This window comes from Sorex araneus, chromosome 6 (assembly GCF_027595985.1).
Source record: "Sorex araneus isolate mSorAra2 chromosome 6, mSorAra2.pri, whole genome shotgun sequence".
Taxonomy (NCBI): domain Eukaryota; kingdom Metazoa; phylum Chordata; class Mammalia; order Eulipotyphla; family Soricidae; genus Sorex; species Sorex araneus.
Genome location: NC_073307.1, coordinates 129,805,258 through 129,826,720, shown reverse-complemented (window position 1 = coordinate 129,826,720; position 21,463 = coordinate 129,805,258). Strand labels below are relative to the sequence as shown.

The 21,463-nt window shown below is 37.8% G+C and overlaps 2 protein-coding genes across 8 annotated transcripts in view; one reads left to right on the top strand and one right to left on the bottom strand.

The window, feature by feature from the left end:
* The window catches only part of METTL15 (methyltransferase like 15), a 232,761-nt gene extending 216,995 nt beyond the window's left edge, over nucleotides 1-15,766 (bottom strand). The window contains exons 1-3 of one of the 7 annotated variants that reach the window (XM_055142049.1): nucleotides 15,704-15,752; nucleotides 15,072-15,328; nucleotides 10,798-11,059 (exon numbers count right to left, since the gene is read on the bottom strand). In XM_055142049.1, the coding sequence (XP_054998024.1) occupies nucleotides 10,798-11,043 (246 nt within the window). In that variant the 5' untranslated portion in view covers nucleotides 11,044-11,059; nucleotides 15,072-15,328; nucleotides 15,704-15,752. The other 6 variants (XR_008630685.1, XM_055142052.1, XM_004607862.2 and 3 more) reach the window with 6 other exon arrangements.
* Nucleotides 15,767-15,893: 127 nt separating this feature from the next.
* KIF18A (kinesin family member 18A) overlaps nucleotides 15,894-21,463 on the top strand; it is a 63,252-nt gene continuing 57,682 nt past the window's right edge. Inside the window, exon 1 of the mRNA XM_055142910.1 lies at nucleotides 15,894-16,061. The gene's annotated coding sequence lies outside the window, so the exon portion shown is untranslated. The remainder of the gene's footprint in view (nucleotides 16,062-21,463) is intronic.

Here is a 21,463-nt window from a genome sequence, read left to right as displayed (position 1 = left end):
AGAAAATCGATGATCAACAGGATGATGACGATGATTGTGATGATGACTAAATCTGTAAGTTTTTTGGCGTATTGACATTTTAATAGTTTTAAATAGTCCAACCCATGAACATGAGGTCAGTTCCAATGTTTTATATATATATATATATATAAACATTTTATAGTTTTCATTTTCTATTATATAAACCTTTCATCATGGTTAATTAGAAATTATTTTTATCTTTCATATGTTGATGAAATGAAGCTACTTTTGTGATTTTCAGAACAGTATTTCTTAAAGTTGCTTTTGTACCATTTTACTTTACAGAATTCATTCATCATTAGTTCTGAAGGATTTGTTTGCTTGTGTGTAATCTACAGGATTTTCAAAAAATAAAGTCATATCACCAACAAAGAGACATAGTTTTTCTTTCTTTAAAATCTGTGTTACTTTTTTCCTGGTGTAAGACTCCAACTAGAATGGTAATAATACGTAATGTCATAATGGTGAAAGCAGACATCCTTGCCTTGTTCTTCATCTTCAAGAAAACATTTCAGTCTTACCGTTGCACATGAAAGTTAGTCAAGTTATTGCTTATGTGATATTTGAGGTTAGGTAACCTCCTTCGATTCCTAGTTGCTCAGTGTTAAAACTAGTTAAATGTTTTTCTCTGAACGTTTTTTTTTTTTTTCTGCAAAGCAGGTAGGGCATTTGCCTTGCACACAGCCAACCCATGTTCGATTCCTCCGCCCTCTCGGAGAGCCCGGCAAGCTACCAAGTGTATCCCGCCCACACGGCAGAGCCTGGCAAGCTACCCGTGGCGTATCTGATATGCCAAAAACAGTAACAACAAGTCTCACAATGGAGACATTACTGGTGCCTGCTCGAGCAAATTGATGAGCAACGGGATGATAGTGACAGTAACAGTTTTTTTTTATCATTGTGACCTGACATTACACTTACCATTTGCTATGTACTGAGCCATCCCTGCCTTCCAAATAAATTTCACTTGGATGTTGTGAATAATTCATTTAATACTCTGCTTAACTCTATTTGCCAATATCTTCTTGAGGAATTTTATAACAATGTCCATAAGATATAGATATAGATATAGGTATGTATCTGTATTATTTGTATAGTGCCTTTAGCTTTGGTACCAGGAATTGTTAGCATAATAGGATAAATTAATATTCCTCGTCCTTTCTCAAGTTTTTTTGAAACATGAAAAAAGGCACTAAATCTTACTTTGGTAATATTTATCAATGAAATACTTTGGACCTAGGATATTTCTCTATCTAGAGTTTTATTTTTATAATTAAGCCAATCTTATTAATATAGGCCTTCTCAGATTTTCCATTTCTTCACGACAGTCTTAGCAAGCTTTGTGTTTCTAAGATCTTGTCCACTTCATCTAGGCTATCAATTTTGTTACCAGGTAAGTGGTCACTGAACTCTAGTATAATCCTTTCAATTTCTACAGAATTGTTATACAGTCACTTTCAATTTAGAAACCTGAGAATTCCTCTTTTTTATCTTCGTCTTAGTCTACAACTACCTAAGATTTACAGTCCTATTGATCTCTTTGAATTCTTTGGCTTATCTCGTTTTTTATTTTCTTTTATTTTTTTAATTTATTTATTAGTGAGTCACAGTGAGGGTACAGTTACAGATTTATACATTTTCGTGCTCATGTTTCCCTCATACAAAGTTCAAGAAACCATCCCTTCAACAGTGCCCATTCTCCACCACCAATAAACCCAGCATCCCTACCCCCCCCCCAATCCCATCTCCCCCCTGCCCCCCCCCCCACTGTGGCAGGGTCTTCCCTTTTGTTCTCTCTCTCTAATTAGGTGTTGTGATTCACAATAAAGGTGTTAAGTGGCCATTGTATTCAGTCTCTAGTCTACATTCAGCAAGCTTCACCCTTCCCCCAGTGGCCTCCAACCACATTTTACTTGGTGTTCCCTTCTCTATCTGAGCTGCCTTTTTCCCAGAATGTGAGGCCAGCTTCCAAGCCATGGAGTCAACCTCCTGGTATTTATTTCTACTATTCTTGGGTGTTAGTCTCCTACTCTGTTATTCTATATTCCACAGATGAGTGCAATCTTTCTGTCTGTCTCTCTCTTTCTGACTCATTTCACTTAGCATGATACTTTCCATGCTGATCCACTTATATGCAAAGTTCATGACCTCATTTTTTCTAACAGCTGCATAGTATCCCATTGTATAGATGTACCAAAGTTTCTTCAACCAGTCATCTGTTGTAGGGCACTCGGGTTTTTTTTCCAGATTCTGGCTACTGTAAATAACGCTGCGATGAACATATGAGTGCAGATGTCATTTCGATTATACTTTTTTGCTTCTCTGGGATATATTCACAGCAGTGGTATTGCTGGGTCAAATGGGAGCTCAATGTCTAATTTTTTGAGAATCGTCCATATTGTTTTCCAAAAGGGCTGAACCAGTCGGCATTCCCACCAGCAGTGTAGAAGGGTCCCTTTCTCCCCACATCCACTCCAACAGTGGTTGCTTTTGTTTTTTTGGATGTGTGCTAGTCTCTATGGTGTGAGGTGGTATCTCATGGTTGTTTTGATCTGCATATCCCTGATGATTAGTGATGTGGAGCACTTTTGTTTTTTATTTTCTAATAATTTTTTAAACCTTTATGATCTTTCATGTTTATAGCTATGTTTCAATGTAAAGGGTTATAAATATGTTTTTTTCTGTTGGAAACCATAAGCTACATTTTGTTTTACCTATCTCTGTAATTTTCTACTTTCTCTTGTGATTTCTCTTTGTCTTATTGGTTGTTTATTTTCAAGTGTGTTATTTTCAAAATTGTTCAAGTGCAGTACTTTTTTAAGTTGTTTTTGGTACCATTTTACTTTACTGAATTCATTCATCATTACTTCTAAAGAATTTGTTTGCTTGTGTGTAATCTACAGTGTTTTCAAAAAATAAAATCATATCATTCACAAAGAGATAAGTGTGCTGTTTATTTACCACAAACTCACAAACTGTTCAATTTTTATACCGCTTAGTTTCTAACTTCGTGACACTAAAGTCAGAAAAATTGTTTCTATGCTATCTTATCTTATATTTCTATGCTATCTAACGAGCCTCACACATGAAGGTACTGGCAGAGGAACCCAGGTGTGTGGGACCCGGGGCTGAGACCTCCAAGACTGCTCGGATCGGGACTGGGCCTCTTCCACCCAGATTTCCCATTTTCCATAGCTTGGCGGTCATACCCAGGGACTGCCCCCGGCACCGTGTAATCTCACCAATGGCTAACATCCAGAAACTTAAAACCAAGCTCCCGGAAGTGCGTGGCCACACAACATCTTATAGCCTACTTCTTCCTCTGGGAGAACCTGGCAAACTACCGGGAGTTTCCTGCCCACATGGGAGAGCCTTACAAGATCCCCATGGTGTATTAATATGCCAAAACCAGTAACAAGCTGAGTCTCATCCCCCTGATCCTCCAATGCCGCATCATTGGGAAGGACGAGTAGAGAGAAGCTTCTAAAATCTCAGGACTAGGATGAATGGAGACGTTACTGAGACTGCTCAAGAAATTTGACGATCAAAGGGATGATGATGATGATGATGATGATGATGATGATGATGATGCTATCTTTTAAAAACTATTGAAATCTGATTTGTGGATTGAAATATACTGGAGTTACTGGAAAATAGTTCATGGATATAAGGCAAGTATGTATGCTACTACTGTTGAGTAGAATGATTTTTATGTTTATCAGATCTAGTTTGCTAATTGTGGTATTTAAGGCCTCTATTTCCTTATTTATCCATTTTGTTCTGTTGTTTACTGAAAGAGGTACTAAGCCTCCAACTAATACTATAATTCTACTTCTCCCTAAACTTCTATATATTTTGTTTCATACATATTTTGATGATTAGCCATGGATATATATGTATTTATAACTGTTTCATCTTGCCAAAGTGATTTAATAGATTAATAACAGAATGCTCCTTTGATTTTAGTAAAAATTATCTTACCACCTTTATTTAAGAATTTTTAAAGTCTATTACATCTTATAACTACTTCAGTGAATCAAATTGCAAAACAAATACACAAATATTAATTTCAAAGTTCAGCAGTCAATCTACTTCATAAATTTAATAAGCAAGTTATATAAATAAATTTATACTAGCAATACTGTTCTTAACTGTCTTATATGTGGATTATAAACTAGAAAGAAAAAGAGTTTTGCAACTTATCCAGAACTGCAATCACATCCAATCTTGTTCACACTAGTTGGAATGAGTTAACTATACATATTTTTTCCTAAAACTACATTTAGTAATATCAGATAAGTATCTTGAAATAAATTATTATTAAAAATATGAGCATGGGGGAAATATGCAAACAAAATAAATCAAGGTTTTTGTTCTTTTAAAAATTTTATATGATGGCCCAACCCTCAGACCAGATGTTAAAATATTTACCAACACAGAATTAGAAATACCACATTCCAGAAGTTATTTCGATAAAGGTTACTTAGTATAAAATTTGTTTAATGACAAGTTTTCAAATAATAATATAATGCAAAGTAAAACTTACTGTTTCAAAGAAACATTTTTAATTTAAAAAATAATAGAATGGAAATACCACTTTTGACAAAATTCATTCCATCTGGAATCCTAATATTTTAATATATATACATAGTTTTAAGCATGTGTATATGTATGCAAATATGAGCCAAGGCATCCATCCTGTTGCTTATGATATAGGCAGGATTTATACCTAATTAGAAGACAAATAAAAACTTCTACTTCCAAAGGAAAAAAGTCTCAATATTTAAACAGAGCAAACGTGTTCTTAGGATTTCTCTGACATTTACTCTCCACTGAGGATTATAAAGATTTCCAATTGAAATACTAGTACTAATTTTAAGAAAAAGCATATTGTACAGAGCATAATTATTTTATAGACAATTAACATAATACCTTGACAACTTATGCAAATTTAAACAAAATTAATATTAAAATCTAAGACTATCGAAATAGTTAACACTTATTTAAAATATTTATAAAACCAATCTTATAAACTTAGCCTGGTATTCCCCATCATAATCTATTTTGGAGGGCATTTGGCTTGTTTTTGCCATGTCAGTTAGGGAAAAACCCGAGATCTCATACACACAAGATAAGTGCCCCACTGCTCAGCTATTTCTCACATACCATAATTGAATTTGAATCAGTTGAGTCATTTTCTCAGCTTTTGTACCTATTCCTTCGTCAGAAGGAATTAATTATTTAATCAGACTTGTTGGAACTTTTATTTCCACCATTGCTAGCTACCAACCTAACCTTTTCTATCCCTATGATGATAACATATAATGTTTACTGCTGTCATATTATCTGGAAGATATATTTTTCAGCAATGTACAGTGGTAAACTGCCTAATCTTCCCAGTGGCCAGATGAAATAAATTTTATTTCCTCATGTGCATGCAGAATCAGTTCTGCTGCCACCAGAGTTCCTTATCCAAAATGCTACAGTTAGTGTTAGTTCTACAGTTGGTTCTAGTTCTAGCTTGTTCCTCATCTTCCTCATAACTGATCATTCTTATAGAAACACAAGTCATCAAGTAGGGCCCACAAGCACTACTCCTGAGCAATGAATACAAAATATTCTTTCTTCCGTACTGATATCACCTTCAGAACCACACAGAGCTCAGCAGGAGAGTGTGTGCCTTAGGTACAGGAGGCTCGAATTCAATCTCCAGCACCAAATATGGTCCTCTGAGCACCACAGGAGTGAATCCAAGGACCATGCTGAGTACAGCCCTGACCGGTATGGTCCAAAGCCCAAAAACAAACAACATAAATAAAACTAGTAGCATCTTCACCTAGGAAGCACCAGGTTTATTTTCTCCTGATTCCAGAAACAGAATAAAAAAAAAAAAATTGATCAAGGTAGCCTACATTAAAACATTTCCAGAAATAAGAGCATTTTTAGAGTATTTTAAAAAGCTGATCAAGAATAAACAATTATGATATATCTAATTCATTGTGTGGAACCTGAGGTGGGGGGAGAAAAAAACAGGTTTGTTTCTTTTAATCTGAGAATCTCAGATTAATCTCAGATGTCTGTGAGCTAGTTTACTCAATAAGGCATCTTAGGAAAAAATGTTCAGGTCATTAGTGTCATGAACAAAACCCCTTTCTTCTCCTGCCCTTCCTAACCAGGGCCCTTTGCGCAGTGGGAACTCTGAGGAACTTGGACCAACGTCACTTCTTCCTCTGGAGCTAAGGACTCGGACCACTGAGAAACTTCCTGTGGGCATCAGCAGATGCAGCAGGAAACGGGAGAGTGCCTGGGTTAGTCAGCTAAGAAGCAGAGAGCTGGCTTTTAAAACAATGGAATCACCCCCACAGAAGAGCATAACTCTCAATTCCATTCCCTGCCCGAGACCAACTACCCCTGAGCTCTTCTTCCTATTTCCCCGGAGTTGCATTTATTTGGAAGGTTCCTATTTTCTCCAAGTGGCTGCCTCTCTGTCACCCTCCCTGGGACAGGTGAGGACATTGCATCTTTCAGGCGGTCTCCACGGTTTCACAGTTTGATGTGGTAAAGCAATGAATCATTCGAGAGGCAGTCACAGAGGGGACAGTGGGCATCATTCAAGTGTTGCCTGGCTCTCAAACCTGAGATAGCTGGTTTTTCCCTCAGTTTGGAAACCCTTTGCCTCAAGCTACCTGGCTGGAAGAGTGATCCCTGAGCACAGAGCCAGGAGTCTAAGCCCTGAGCACAGCTGGATGTGCCTTCCCCTTCCCCCACGCCATCATCCCCTCGAAAAGGTTCCTGGCTGGTTTTGTTGGTTTGTTTTGAAAGTGATGCATGGGGACCGTGTGGTGCTGGGTGTTGAACCCTGGGCCGTCCACCAGCAAAGCATGGGCACAGGCACTGAGCTATGCCATTTCTGGATGTTCATTCTCACTCTGCACCTTCTCACTTAGCTCCCGGGCATAAACCCATTCCTGGTTTATCCCGAGCGACCCACCTCCCAAGTATGGTTTTAACATACTTGCTTGTATTCTCTGATATACATTCTCCATCCCTCTCAGAGAGCCTGGCAAGCTACCGAGAGTATCCTGCGGACACAGAAGAGCCTGGCAAGCTCCCCGTGGCATATTCAATATGCCAAATACAGTAACAATAACAGGTCTAATTCCCTTGACCCTGAAAGAGCCTCCAATCATTGGGAAAGATGGGTAAGGAGAGGCTGCTAAAATCTCAGGGCTGGGACGAATGGAGATTTGGTGCCCACTGGTGATTTGGCACTTGACTGGTGCCCACTCGAGCAAATCAATGAACAACAGGGATGACAGTGACAGTGATACAGTGACAGTTTCTTTTAATAGTAGCTAGTAAATATTTTAAATGTATCTACAAATAATTTATATATAAAAAATATTACAGTGTAAAATAAATAAAACTTCTTGGGGGGAGGGTGATAAAAAGACAGTACGGCAAGTAGTGCATTTGCCTTGCATGAGTAGACCCGGGTTTGATCCTTGGCACCTCATATGATCCCCTGAGCACCACCAGGAGTGATCCCTGAGCACAGAGCCAGGAGTAAGTCCTGAGCACTGCTGGGTGTGGCCCCAACCCCCACCACCCAAAAAATTATTTTCAGTAAGCACCTCTTATTATATTTTAAGAAAAAGGAACAACTATTCAATTCTCAAGGCTTCATAAGAAATTACATTTAGCTGCTTTTTTTTTCAAGTTCCTGTTATGATCAAAAGATTCATTTGTAAATCCACCATTGAAGTCAATGTGAAAAACAGTAATTAAGTGGGTGATTGATAAAAGTGACTGTATGACTCATAGTTTGCAAAGGAAAATGATTTTGGGGAAAAGACTCAGGAAGAAAAGATGAAAATAATTGATTCTGAATGAAATGAAGACCTTTCCTGTCCAAGGGCTGTCACCAGTTCTTTATTACTTTAAGATTAAGGGAACAGCGAATAAAGCTGTCTGCCAGACTTCAGGAAAGGTAAGATATGACAGCAGCTCTAAGTGTACCTCACAAAAAACTTTTTAAAAATACCATTTATAAAAAATAAATTTTCAATAAAAAGTTACTAGAAAACCCAACTCAAAGTTGAACAAAGAAATGTCAAATTAAATGAACATTGATTTGTCCGGCATTTAAGCAGAATAAAACAGTGAAATGGGTCAAATTATACAACAATCTAATTTTACTCCACCTGATTTTTAAACAATACTGATTTAGTTTTTTTTAAAAAAAAAAAAAGAACTGCATGGAATTCTTGCTTCATCAATTTCCTTCTTCATGAGTTAATGCTAACTATTTGGTTATAGGCTGGAGCAATTGTACTAAGGCAGGGCACTTGCATTTTATACATCGAACCTCAATTCTATTCCTGGTACCCCACCAGTAGTGACCCCTAAGTGCAAAACCAGAAGTAAGTCCTGAGCATCACTGGGTATAGCCAAAAAAATAAATAAATACACAAAAATGAATAAAATAACTATTTGGTTTTACTAGCAATTTCAGCAAATTTATAAAATGAAATTTGGTTTCTGATTCTGGAAGTCATATTTGAGCTACTGAATTCTGTTCCACTTTTTAATTAACTGCTCCTGTTTACCCATATATAGATAAATAAATATTATGTATGTACAGTTTTTTATAATCACATTTGGGTATGAGTATTATTATCCTTGCATTTTTCATTATTTAGAGGAAATTATTTTGTAATCTTATTCAACAGGAGATTTTGGGGTTTGGGATTTTTTGTTTTGTTTTGATTTTTTTTTTTTAATGGTTGTTCTTGGACCACACCCAGCTATGCTCAGGTCTTATTCCTTATTCATTGCCCAGGAATCACTCCTGGAGATAGGGTGTTCAAGCGATAAATACGCATTACTGGGGGTCAAACCAGAGTCAGCTACATGGAAGGCAAGTGCCTTCTCCCCTGTACTTTATCTCCAGCACTTAAAAAGAAACTTAATTTAATTTTTTAACTTACTTTTCATGAACATTTTGGAATCTCTATTATGTGATGACTCTCTATTATGAGTCATCACATGTCTCTCTATAGAGAAGCCCAAGATCTCTTAAAAGCGTGGGTTTTTTGTGTTCTCTCACTCTCTATCTCTGCCTCTGTCTCTCCCTTCTCTTTCTCTCTCCCCCTCTCCCTGTCTCTCTCTTCCCCTCCTCTCTTCCCTGAGCCCACTTTCTTTCTTGAACATGTTATTCCTCTTTCTTGCTCTCTCTCCCTCTCTTCCTCCTCTCTCTCCTGATCTTACATTCTTGAACATGCTACTCCTCTTTCTTGGACTCTTCATCTCTTTCTCTTCCTTCTTCCCTCCCTCCTTTTTTTAAACAAAGTATTTCACTTCAAAAATAAATGATTCTGAATAGGAGACTGGTGATGTAGCTCAGTGGTACAGCACATCGCTAACATGTGCGAGTCTTAATTTAATCACCAGCATCACAGAAAAAGAGTGTTAGATTTATTTGTTCATTATAAATACACATACTGAGAACAAAATAACCAAATATATTGTTCTTTTATTCAGGGGTGGAGGGGGTTTGGCGCCACACTGGGTGGTGCTCTGGGAATTTGTCTAGCTCCGTGCTCAGGGTTTACTCCAAGGTTGCTCAAAGGAATATGCAGAGGTGAAAATCGAGCCAGGGCCTCAAACAAAATATATTCTCTAGTCTGTTATTCTTACTTCTCCCCTAAATATTTCTATGATGAAGCAAACTAAGGCATATTACTAATGACTTTTATATGAGCCATTCTAATACACCTTATGCATATAGCATAGAACAGTTCATGAACAAAGATAAAGATTTATTTTATAATTGTGCTTAATTTTCAGAAAGCTAACAGTTTCGTGATCTCTATGTAGATTTTTTGTTTGTTTGTTTGTTTGCTTTTTGGGTCACACACAATGATGCACAGGGGTTACTCCTGGCTCATGCACTCAGGAATTACTCCTGGCTGTGCTCGGGGAACCATACGGGATGCTGGGAATCAAACCCGGGTCGACTGCGTGCAAGGCAAATGCCCTACCCATTGGGCTATCGCTCCAGTCCCACTATGTAAATTTTAGAGTATTTTCATATTCCAATTTCGATTGCATTTCTAAGTACATACAAAAAAATTGAAAATGTTTATATATGCCAACACAAAAACTTTTCGATGACTATTCATAGAAGCATTATTCACAAATTCACAATAGTCAAAATGTGGAAATATAAATGACCTTAGCTTGACTACTGAATTTAAAAAAAAAAAAAAAAAGTGGTGCAGCCACAAAATGGAATGATTTGAGTACAAAAAGGAATGTTGATAGATGCATGCTACACCAAGGACAAATCTTAAAACACACAATGTAAAAGGCAGTAAACAAAGGCCACATATTATGAGTGCATGTACATAAAACATCAGAACAGGCAATTCCAACAAGAGAGAAAAAAAATCAATAGCTTTTAGGGATAAAGGAAAGGGAGGATGTCAACAGAAAGAAAATGCTAGTGGTCACAAGAGTTTCTATATGGGAAATAAAAATGTTTGTGAACTATACAGTGATGATGCTTATATAACCATGTGAATATACTTAAAAAATGAATTGTACATTTTAATACTGTGACTACTATATGTTGAATAATATTGACTAATTGAATTAGTAATTCAATTAATAATAATTAATACAGTTATTCAAATAAACCATTCAATAATTCAATCCATAATAAATTGAATAATGTTGCAATTTTATAAATTTCTTTTCTTAACATCAACTCACCTGTCCCTTTTGTGGTGCCAAACAACGAACAACTTCATCCACCATTACTGGAATATGCAATTTAGTCAGAGCTTCAGAATCTCTAGCTCCAGTTTGATCTGTTTGTTTCTGGACTTCAGATTCATTGTATCTTCCTGCTGTAGCATGTATTTTCTTTTGCCAGCTACCTAAATGAAATATGGCAGATTCCGCCCAGCATGAAAGAAATTCTTTATAGGTTTTACAAATATATGGGTATCGAAGCATTCTGTAGATCAGAAATCTAGGAGAAAAAGATACAATAATACGATTTAAGATTTTTTTTCAAAAAATGCCATAATTTTTTAAAAAAGGCAAGACCTAAGGGAAAGCAAATTAATAAAACACAGTAAGACTTATCATCTTAAATAAGCAAAAGTTATTAATTTATGTAAAAAAATCAGGAATTATTTCTAAATATAATTTATAATATTGCCTGGTAAGCTGTAAACCATTTTTTAAAAGGATGTGAAAGTTTATTATTCAGTCATCATTTTTCCAAAATAAGCTTGTCTGATTTTTAATTAAGTCTAAAGAATATTCAAATTTTTATTGAATATGCTGTTTGTATGTCTGAAGAGATTATTAATTGTATCTCTGTAAATTTCATGTGGGTTTCTGTATCTTTCTCATGATACCAAATATACATCTTCATTTTAACTTTGCATAAAGAGATTATCCCTATAAAAAGATTGCATGGGGGCTGGAGCAATAGCACAGCGGGTAGGACATTTGCCTTGCATGCAAGCTGGGTTCAATTCCCTGGTCCTCCGAGCACCACCAGGAGTAATTCCTGACTCCATGAGCTAGGAGTAACCTCTGTGCATCGTCGTCTGTGACCCAAAAAGCAAAAGGAAAAAAAAAAAAAGATTGCATGAACATCCAAAAAGTAAAGGAGCTTATTAGTCTCAAAATCTTGCACATCGGTCATGAATAGTTTCTGACAAGATTGCTTAACCAAAGGTGTGTATCAATGCTGCACAAATCAATTTAATTATCAACTTAATCATGATTTTATAACATTCAACTGAGCACATATCGGTCTTCACACTCATTTTATCTATAGTGTCCCTCCAGATTAAAGAAAAGGTAATTTATATACTTCTTGAGATAGTAATACTTGAATATTTTTTTGTAAACTTTAATTCTTAAAATACAGAGGAAAATGTACTTTTGAAATTCAACAAAAGCCTTCTAAAAGCGTTGTTTTTTTCATTGTAATTGGTTCAAGAAATGTGTTTGAAACTACTCCTCGGTAAACACATCTCTGTGAACCTAAAATGGTGGAATCTGAAGCATTTAAGTTACCTACACAAAATAAAAGATAGTGCTTTTATATATAAAAATATATACTTTTAAATATTTTTGATGTCTCAAACACAAAAGGTACTCATAAATTTCAATATAGGACTCGGAACCACACAGGAAAAACAAAGTAAATTAATAGAAAAAATAATGGCTAAAGATCAGAGGACTTGTATTTCTCCTGCATTCAACTTTTATTTATTTACTAAACAGTGTTCAAGTTACACGCCTAAAACTTATATTATGCAGTAACTGGCTACAAACTTGGGTCAACAGGGAAAAGAGTGAGAATAATTATTTTCTCTTTGGTTGTTTTCTAAAATACCTCCCTAACGAAGAGGTTTGTCACTGGGGTCCAATCTCCTACCAGATAACCAGCAGCTAAGAACCAACCCAAATGATTTAAATACGTTCCCTGGGTTACTAGGACAGAGGCAAGCAGTTAGAAAACCTAGCATCGAAAAGAGATTCTCTGGTTCCCTAAGTCATTTAACGTTTTTCTCTGTCTCCAAAGTTCAATATAAGTTATTGAGACTAGGAAACTGGGGGCACACAAGGGTAATTAATTTGCAAACTGTACACAATTACCACCAGATCCTACTTTCTTTCCTGCCGGTAAAACTAATTCGTATACTTAATTTCTAAATCTGAACACCCATCCCAGTGACTTGGCACTGGAATGCAGAGAAAGTGAAACAGGAGGGAAACTGGTTTGCAAACGTCTGAAACTAACACTTGGCGGGCACTCGAGGAGAGCGGTGTTGTCTTTTTCTGGGTGAATGAGTTACCCCTGGGGGTTCCCCCAAAGGCGTGAGTTGGGATAGACCAGAAAGCTCATAGGACTCCGCCACCTTCTCCTCACCTGGCGCTCCAAGATACTTCAGGTGGCCTCTAAATCCGGCCAGCAACGACCACCATAGTGGGACAGAACCTAGTTCTGCCGCACGTGTGGGTCCCAGACCTGGGGGAAACTTGCAAGGACGGACAGATAGGACCTAGGTCCGTCCCACAACCAAGGACTGTGCCTTTCGTTCCGCCCCCTCCGTCCCCCAGCGACTAAAATGTCTTGCAAGCACAGGAGTTTCCAACTGATGTTCCTGGGGGGAAGTAAACAAAACCCTGCAATTGCCAGGTTGAAATCGACTTTCAATTTTTCAGTGTCTGATGCAACTTGAAAACTAACTTTCCGTTTTGTTCTCATCCGTATGTACTCTTTTCAGCTTGCTATGTACCTCGTGTTAAATTTCTGTTTTCGAAATTAACAGACGAGATAAATGCCAATTTATTTATTTATTTATTTATTTATTGCTTTTTTGGGGTCACACCCGGCGATGCACAGGGGTTACTCCTGGCTCATGCACTCAGGAATTACTTCTGGCGGTGCTCAGAGGACCATATGGGATGCTGGGATTTGAACCCGGGTTGGCCGAGTGCAAGTCGAACGCCCTACCCTCTGTGCTATCGCTCCAGCCCCTATTATTATTATTATTATTTTTTTAAGGCGGGAGGGAAGGGAATTGTGTCTCCTTAGACGTGCTCAGATAGTTTGGGTTCTATTTCCTTCATTTTGTTAGAAAATAAGCCACTCCCTTGTATTTTCTGTTATGCTCCCTAATGTCTTGTTGAACTGAAAAAAAGGGGGAGGGGGCAGCACAAAATTGCCATTGATTCTAACACTAACATTTCCTTGCTTTTACTAAATATACTTTTGTGAGTGTGGGGGGGACTACACCCAGAGATAGATGCTCAGGGGTTACTCCTCATTCTGTGCTCAGGAATCAACTCTGGCAGTGCTCAAGGAACCATGTGGAATGCCACCAGGAATCCAGGTGCAAGGCAAGAGCCTAACGCACTGTGCGATCTCTCCAGCCCCAATATCCAGTCTTTAGAGAAAAACATCTATTTTATGTGTGTATGGGACCACATTTGCCTGTGCTCAGGATTTAGAACCTTGCTGTATGCTCAGGGATCAGCACAGGCCATGCTTCTGGGAGCGTTAAATTGAACACAATAGGCTGCATGCAAGAAAAGTCCCTCACCTGCTGTGTTCTTTCTCCCCAGTCTCTAAGGTGTACATCTTATCATGCCACCCAAACACTGCTAAATGAGCACAGTAAGGCTAAATCTAAATAAGTAGATTCAGCGAGGAAACACCGGTGAGACCGATAAGCGTTCAACGATGTGTCAAAAGCAAAATTTAAACTCTTCTACTTCTGTACAAATTACCGATCAAATATTACATGAAGATGAGTAGATATATATGTCTATATATAGGCTAGATTAAGATACCATCTTGATATCACTCATACTCAAAAATATTTCATAGACATATGAAAATATTCTGAACTGTCTGCTTTGTACAAGAAAAATATAGTTATAAATTTCCTGAAAACTTCATTTTCTCACAAGTAAAATAAACAGTACCTACATCTCATGAATTTAATTTTAATTTTAATTAAATTACATAGTTAATAAATTGCCAGAATAGCAAAGGAAAAATACACATTGAAATACAAAGATTTCTAAATTTTATTGCCAAACCACCACACAAAAAATTATTAGTGAAATTAATGTAACCAAATCGTTATTAATATCAACAGCATTGGCAAAATAAACATAAATCAAACACTAATGTTATTGGTGCTCTATCCATTTTTAGAAACAATCATATACGATGCATCATAAATGACATCTCGTCTTCAAAAGGAAATAAATGTTCCTAACATAGTAATATGCACAAATTGTTTTATAATAGTATTCTGTATTAATGTTGTATCATCCTATTTATATGGTGATACTGAATCATCAAACTATAAACTGCCAAGAATGCAGAAGTTGGGCTCAATTTTAGGCCGATATATCACTAAAATCTGCAAACAATAACTGCTGAATGAATAGGCACAAGAATAATAATACAACTGAAATTCAGATCACAATTAAAGGTGAATTACCTTGGCAAATTTATTCCCCATTGTTCCAAGTATTTTGTTCTTTTTAAAGAGTACCCCTAAATAATACCTACAACCTAAGACTTAAAAAGAAAATACTATAAAACTGAACGAAGGTGATAATTTTGAATGAGTTTATTTGTAATAGGGGAAAAAAATATATATATATATAATAAACGCCAAATAGGTTCACCATCAGCACCAAAGGAATTAGGACTGGGAGTCCAGCGAAATAAGGCCCGATGTCTCAAACCAAAATCCTGGAATTGAAATTAATAGAGGTTCACTTCTGTCAGACTGACCGCAGTTAAAGTAGCTGAAATGAAAAGGTCCTGACACTGTCCACACGCCAAAGAACCCTGCGCCTTGGAGGCCTGGCTCCCCATCCCTTAGAGGAAAGAACACTCAGTGCCCATCAAACCACACCCAACGGGCTCCGCCTCCCCCACCCAGCTAGCAAAGGGCACCAGCCAATCCCTGCCAACGCCCAGTTCACTCACTCCCTGAACCCCGGGACCCGGCACAACGCCTGTGGGTCTGGAGGTGGCCTGAGGATCCCAGGTGGCTGCCTCCCACCTGCAGCTGCCGCCTAGCCCCGCCCACTTGGGGGCCCCAGCCTCCGGAAACCGCCTTACGCGTTGCCTAGGCGACGCGGAGCCAGCCCTGCCTCCACGGCGCTCCGCTCGCCCAGTCTCCCGGCGTCCCGCGGCAGCGCGGCGCGGAAACGTCCGGCGTGCTGACGTCACGGCGACGCCAGCCAATGAAAGGAGACGTTAAGAATGCTGGCTTGGGTTTGAATCTCGTAGCTTGAGTTTGAATCGCCGGGAGGCGGACTTCGTAGTGCAAGTGTAGCGGTCGGGTGTCCCGCGCCCGAGGTGAGTGGGCGACCCCCCCACCACCACCGAGAAGGGTCACCTTGGCCCCCGGCGCGCTGCTTCTGATGACTTGGTCGGGAAACGAAAGCGTCCCGCCGATTCCCGTGCCGAGGAGCAGGTGGGCTTGCGGACTAACACCAGCTTGGCGGGGGCCGGGGGAGCGGGGTGCGTTGGTGCTGGTTCCTGGGGGTGCAGTGCAATGAAGCAGGGGGTTGGAATCCACCGAGCCCGGCCCACACGTCCTTTGTGGAGCCGGAAGAAACGGGGATTTTAAGTTTGGCGGAAGTCGGAAGTTTTAAAGGGTACCCTGGCCCCTTGCCCAGACTTCGGCCCTGGCGCTGCACTGTAAAGCCGCTTGCAAGGAGTCGGCACTGGACTCCACTTTAGAGCGTTTGTTTGTTTGTTTGTTTTGTTTGATGGAGATATTCAAGTAAACTGTCTGTTTGGGAAGACCCGGGAACTTACAAACTCTTGGTCGGAGAGGTTCTGCTGTTTGGCGGGCACTGATGGGTCAGCAAGCTGCCCACAGCCCCAATTGTTACATCAAGATGACCTGCCACCCGGGCCTAATAGACTGCCGAGGGTCAGATGAGACAAGAAAGTGTTGACCATAGCAATGTGTTCTGCAAATGAGAGGGGACTGGAAGCAGAGAACCTGTCCTATATTTGGGTCTGTTGCCTCAAGACTCTTTCTTCTCTAGAATCTCTTTAGACCCCAGTCGCAGACAGGTTAAGACTGACTGTTGTGTTTATAAGAGATTATTTGACCAGAAGGTAATAATTTAGTTTGAACAGTTTAGGGTTTTTTTGCTATTAACTATTGGCTGTTAGTTAACTTCTCTTTGTAGAATAGAGACTCAACAAAAGGTGTTAACACTCTATAATTTTTAATTGTGCTTTTCTTCTGCATTCAGCACGTCCGGCTTGGATTTGGGGGGTATTTCTGAACGTTGATACTACTAAGACTTGCTAGTCCCTTTTACTGTTTCTGTCCTTCAAAAAATGTGTTTTAATAAGCAAGAATTATATCCTTTTGTAGGATGCCACATTTGGCTACCCTTTACTCCTGGCAACGTTCAGGCGATCAGATGTAGCATTAGCATCAAACCCAGGTTTATTGTAAGCAGGGCAGGTACCCATCAATAAACAAAGATTATCCATCTTTAATAGTAGCCATTGATACATCTCTAATGCTACGCACAAGTAAATTAAATTGCATTTTAGCAGTGCTTCTTGTTTCATTATAAGCATGCCCTGAATCCTAATTAAGATACAAAATAAAATTACTTTTATCTCATAAATACTATGAAAACTAAAAGGAAAAAGTAGCCTAATTGACAATGTCACCTTTTTCTCCATCAGAAATTTTCTTCCCTGGTGCTCATAAGTTTGAAGAAACAGTTACTCCAGTATTAATTATTTCCACTTAGTGATATTGCATAGTTCCTATTCCTAGAAAATGTTTGTGGTATCTGAACTACTTCAGATTTGAGTTTCTATTTAAGAAATAATTTATATTACTGATGTTACAATAATGGGCCTCATTCCCCTGACCCTGATCGCGACAGGGACGAATGGAAACATTACTGGTGCCCACTAGAGCAAATAGATGAACAACAGGAAGACAGTGATACAGTGATGTTCAAGATAAATTGTTCAAAAATTGTATACTATATGGATATTCAATTCTGATGCTAGTCCAGCATTCTGGCAAAGAACATGTACATTGGATCTGCATGTCTTCACATTATGACTCCTCTCTTACTGGCTGTCATCTTGGAAAAATCATTTATTCTATTGCTAAGTCTTTTTTTATAAAATGGAAATAATTATTTTTAAGTCATAAATATTATGTGATTATACATACGGTTGTTCATGCAACTTTAAATATCCAATTAAACAATGTCAGATATTTTCCATTCCTGGCATATGAACTGTACTAAAATAATTGTTATTGTTTGCTGTTAATAGTCATTATATCAGTCTAATCCAGGGGTTTTCAATAGTGTATTTGTGGAGAATGGATATTGCATTTCTTTCCAACAAGCATAAATTTTGAACGTTTCATTTTATTTTAGCATTCTTTCAATATCTTTTATTAGGCACTGAGGAATTTTATACACACACATACATTTACTCTGTTCATCTCAACTCAAATCCCATATCTCCTGCTTCCGGCAACTGAGGAGTCTTTGAATCTCTGTAGACTTCAGTTTCTCTTTTAAATAGCAATGAAAAATGTTACTTGGGACTGTATATCTATAATTTGCTTAAAGCATTTCTGACTTAATAGGAGTGAAGTAGAAATTTTCCATGTAAAGATATTACATTAAATTAAAGCTTCAGTTTAAGATAAATTGTAATAGCTTTTGTTGAAATAAAAATATCTAGACTAGGGACTGGAGTGACATGACATAAGGTGCTTACCTAGCAGCTAACTCCAGTTGGATCTCTGGCACCATATATTGTCCCCCAAGTACTCCAGGAGTGATCCTTGAATGCAAAGTCAGAAGTAAGCCCTGGGCATAGCCAGCTGTGGCCAAAAATTAAAACAAAACCTAGATAAACTTTAAATCCAAAACAGACTTAAAATAGAAAATAAGCCTGCTTGTTAGCCAGACTATAGTATTTCCCAATAATGGATTAATTAGTATTAACACTGCCTTGTATTCTCTTCCTAAGCAAGCATATGCATAAACAAATGTGTTTGGGCTTTTAAAAATGTAAACAGTGCTTGCTAATCCTTTATTCTGCACTTGGTTTTTGCATATATGGCTGAAAGTCTACATTAGTTCATTGCTCAAAAAGTATGTATTTGGTCTTAATAGATTCTTGATTCTGAAATATAGAATGAATAAAATCTATAGTTTTGTGGTACTACTATTCTAGAGGGAAAAACAATAAGTATATAACCAAGTAATATGTATTTTCCAGTCAATCTAAATGCTCTCAGAAGAAAAATTAAACAGGTAAGGTATTGGAGTGGCCAAATCAGAGTGACACTATTTGGATAATATCTTTAGGGAAAACTTCTATGGAGTGACATTTGAACAGATATGAATGTGAAGATAAGGAATTAAGAGTTGGAAATATCTGCAGGTAGAGCTTTATTGGCAGAGAGAAGGGAGAGTGCAATAGTCTCGAGGACTCGTATGTTTTAGGAACATTAAGCCAAATAGTACTGAAGTATCTTAATCAAGGAAAGGATAACATTTGAAGAAAGGGTCAGAAAGATAAACCGGAGCCTGGTATATGCTAAGGAGTTTACCAGAGGGGGGAAGGGGGTCTTTTTGATTGGGGTTAGAAACCGTAGCTGGCTGTGCTCAGGGATTCCTCCTGGCTCTGTACTCGAGACGATTCCTGGCTATCCTCAGGGACACCATGTGCTGTGTGAGATTCAAACACTACCCTGTATGACTGCGTGTAGCACAAGCGCTATACCAACCATGCTCTCTCTCCAGCCCCCTGAATTTCATATGCTGGGAAGTCTTGAGTATTTAGAGCTGATAGGTAGCATGAGATCCATCACATGAGCAATTGCTTTTGAAGATAATAGCAGTACATAAAATTGATGAATTAACAAAAATTTTTGTTGATTTGATGTATTAGAAGAACTAAACCTATCATTTAATTATGGTTTAAGTCACATGTTTATGGTAGTGTTAACATTTATGGTTTTGATGTATACCGCTTTCTCACCTCACTATCACTAATGTGCCCTTACACCCTCCACTGATGTCCCCCTGTTACTTCCAGTCCACCTCACCATCCCCTTTCTTGTGTGGTATTTCCAATTAAGTAATCAAGGGCCAGGGGGTTGTCATCATTTGATACTACCTACTCTATTGTTTTGTTTCTCTCTATACCTCAAATGTTGAAATTATCCTTTTCTTTATGACTTATTTCGCTTAACTTGAAAACCTCCTGTTCTATTCCAGTTTCAGCAAACTGTGATTGGCATCTGTTGAAGAGAATTAAGATTCTCTTTTTTTTTTTTACACCTTCACTAAATATTGCAGGAAAATTAGCTATTTCAGAAAATTAAATACTTCCTTTCTTAATTGATTAAATAGGTTTACCTCTTTATTAATGCTCCAATTCCACCAATGAAATTGTGCCAGTTTGCTTTTTTCATTCTGTTTAACAAATACCACTTAGTAAATATGACAAGTTGATCAGAAACCTTGATAACATCTTAACAATATCCAGAAAGAATTTTTTATCAACATACCGCGCAAATAACAATATTTAGATTTTTATTTTGCCACTTCAGCAAACATGGTCAATAAATTTGATTTCTGTGTCACTTACTCAGAATCAGCTAGATTTCCGTTTGTTTTACATGGACATGTTAGGAAGGCAGAGGGCATACTAACATAAAAAAAATCTCAACCATAATACATCTGTATCTTTCAACATAGGCCAATTTTTACATTTTAATAAGTATTTATATTAAAATTATGTTCATTTGTTTCTGTAAAAGTACAGTATATGATACTTTAAAAATTAAGATTGGTGGACTAGAAAGATAGTACAGTGGATAAGGCACTTGTGTACCTTGCTAGTGGCCCTACAAAGTTCAGTTGCTAGCACCCTATTTGGTTCCCTGAGCACTGAGCCAAGAGTAAGTTACACTGGCAGGTGTGGAGAGAGAGAGAGAGAGAGAGAGAGAGAGAGAGAGAGAATGAGAGAGAATTTGAGACCTAAAGATATATCTCAGCGGTACAAACCTACTTTCTGAGCATAAAGTCATAAATTTGACGTCTCCAGTCCCCAGCACTTGAATCCCAGTTACTTCTGGAACAACTCTTAATACCACAGTTAAATTGATGTTTTAAAGTCTATTACAAATTATATTATAAAGTTTTAGTTGTTGCTCTACTTCTTTAGGTAATTCTTTTCCTTTTAGATAATTAACTTTTTTCCTTGGAATATAACTTGAATAAGACCTATCACCCTATAAAATATCTTCATTACTTTCCAATGAACTTCAAAATCAACTCTAAATTCTATGGTCTTTTATTCAAAATCTATTAAATCAGCCCTCACTTTTTTTTTCAGACCTCATTCTTAACTGGTTTTATCTTATAATGCAATACTCTCCCTTCCCTAGTCTCTGCAGCTCCCAAAACTTGAACACTTCTTTAGATGTTGCACAAAAAAATAGATCATTCATCTAAAGCTAAATAATTAAAGAATGTGGTATAGCAAATTTACCTCACAGCCGCTTTATCTGTCTTCTACAGAAACTGTTTCCCACCAAGTTCCAGGCTCAAATACTGATTGCCGAGAGAGCCACTTCTTGTTCATTCCCTCACTTATGTCTCTATTAGAAAGCCATCCTATCATACAAGGTTTTCTCAAGCATCCCCTCAGTCAGAGCCCACTCCTCACCCTCTTTATCTCAGTACCCAGAAGAATGTGAGACTTGACTAGTGACTATCCATCCTACAGCTATAGTTTTAGTAACTCCCCATAGGAATCTTTCTGTCTATAGGAATCGATCTATAGGCATCCTCC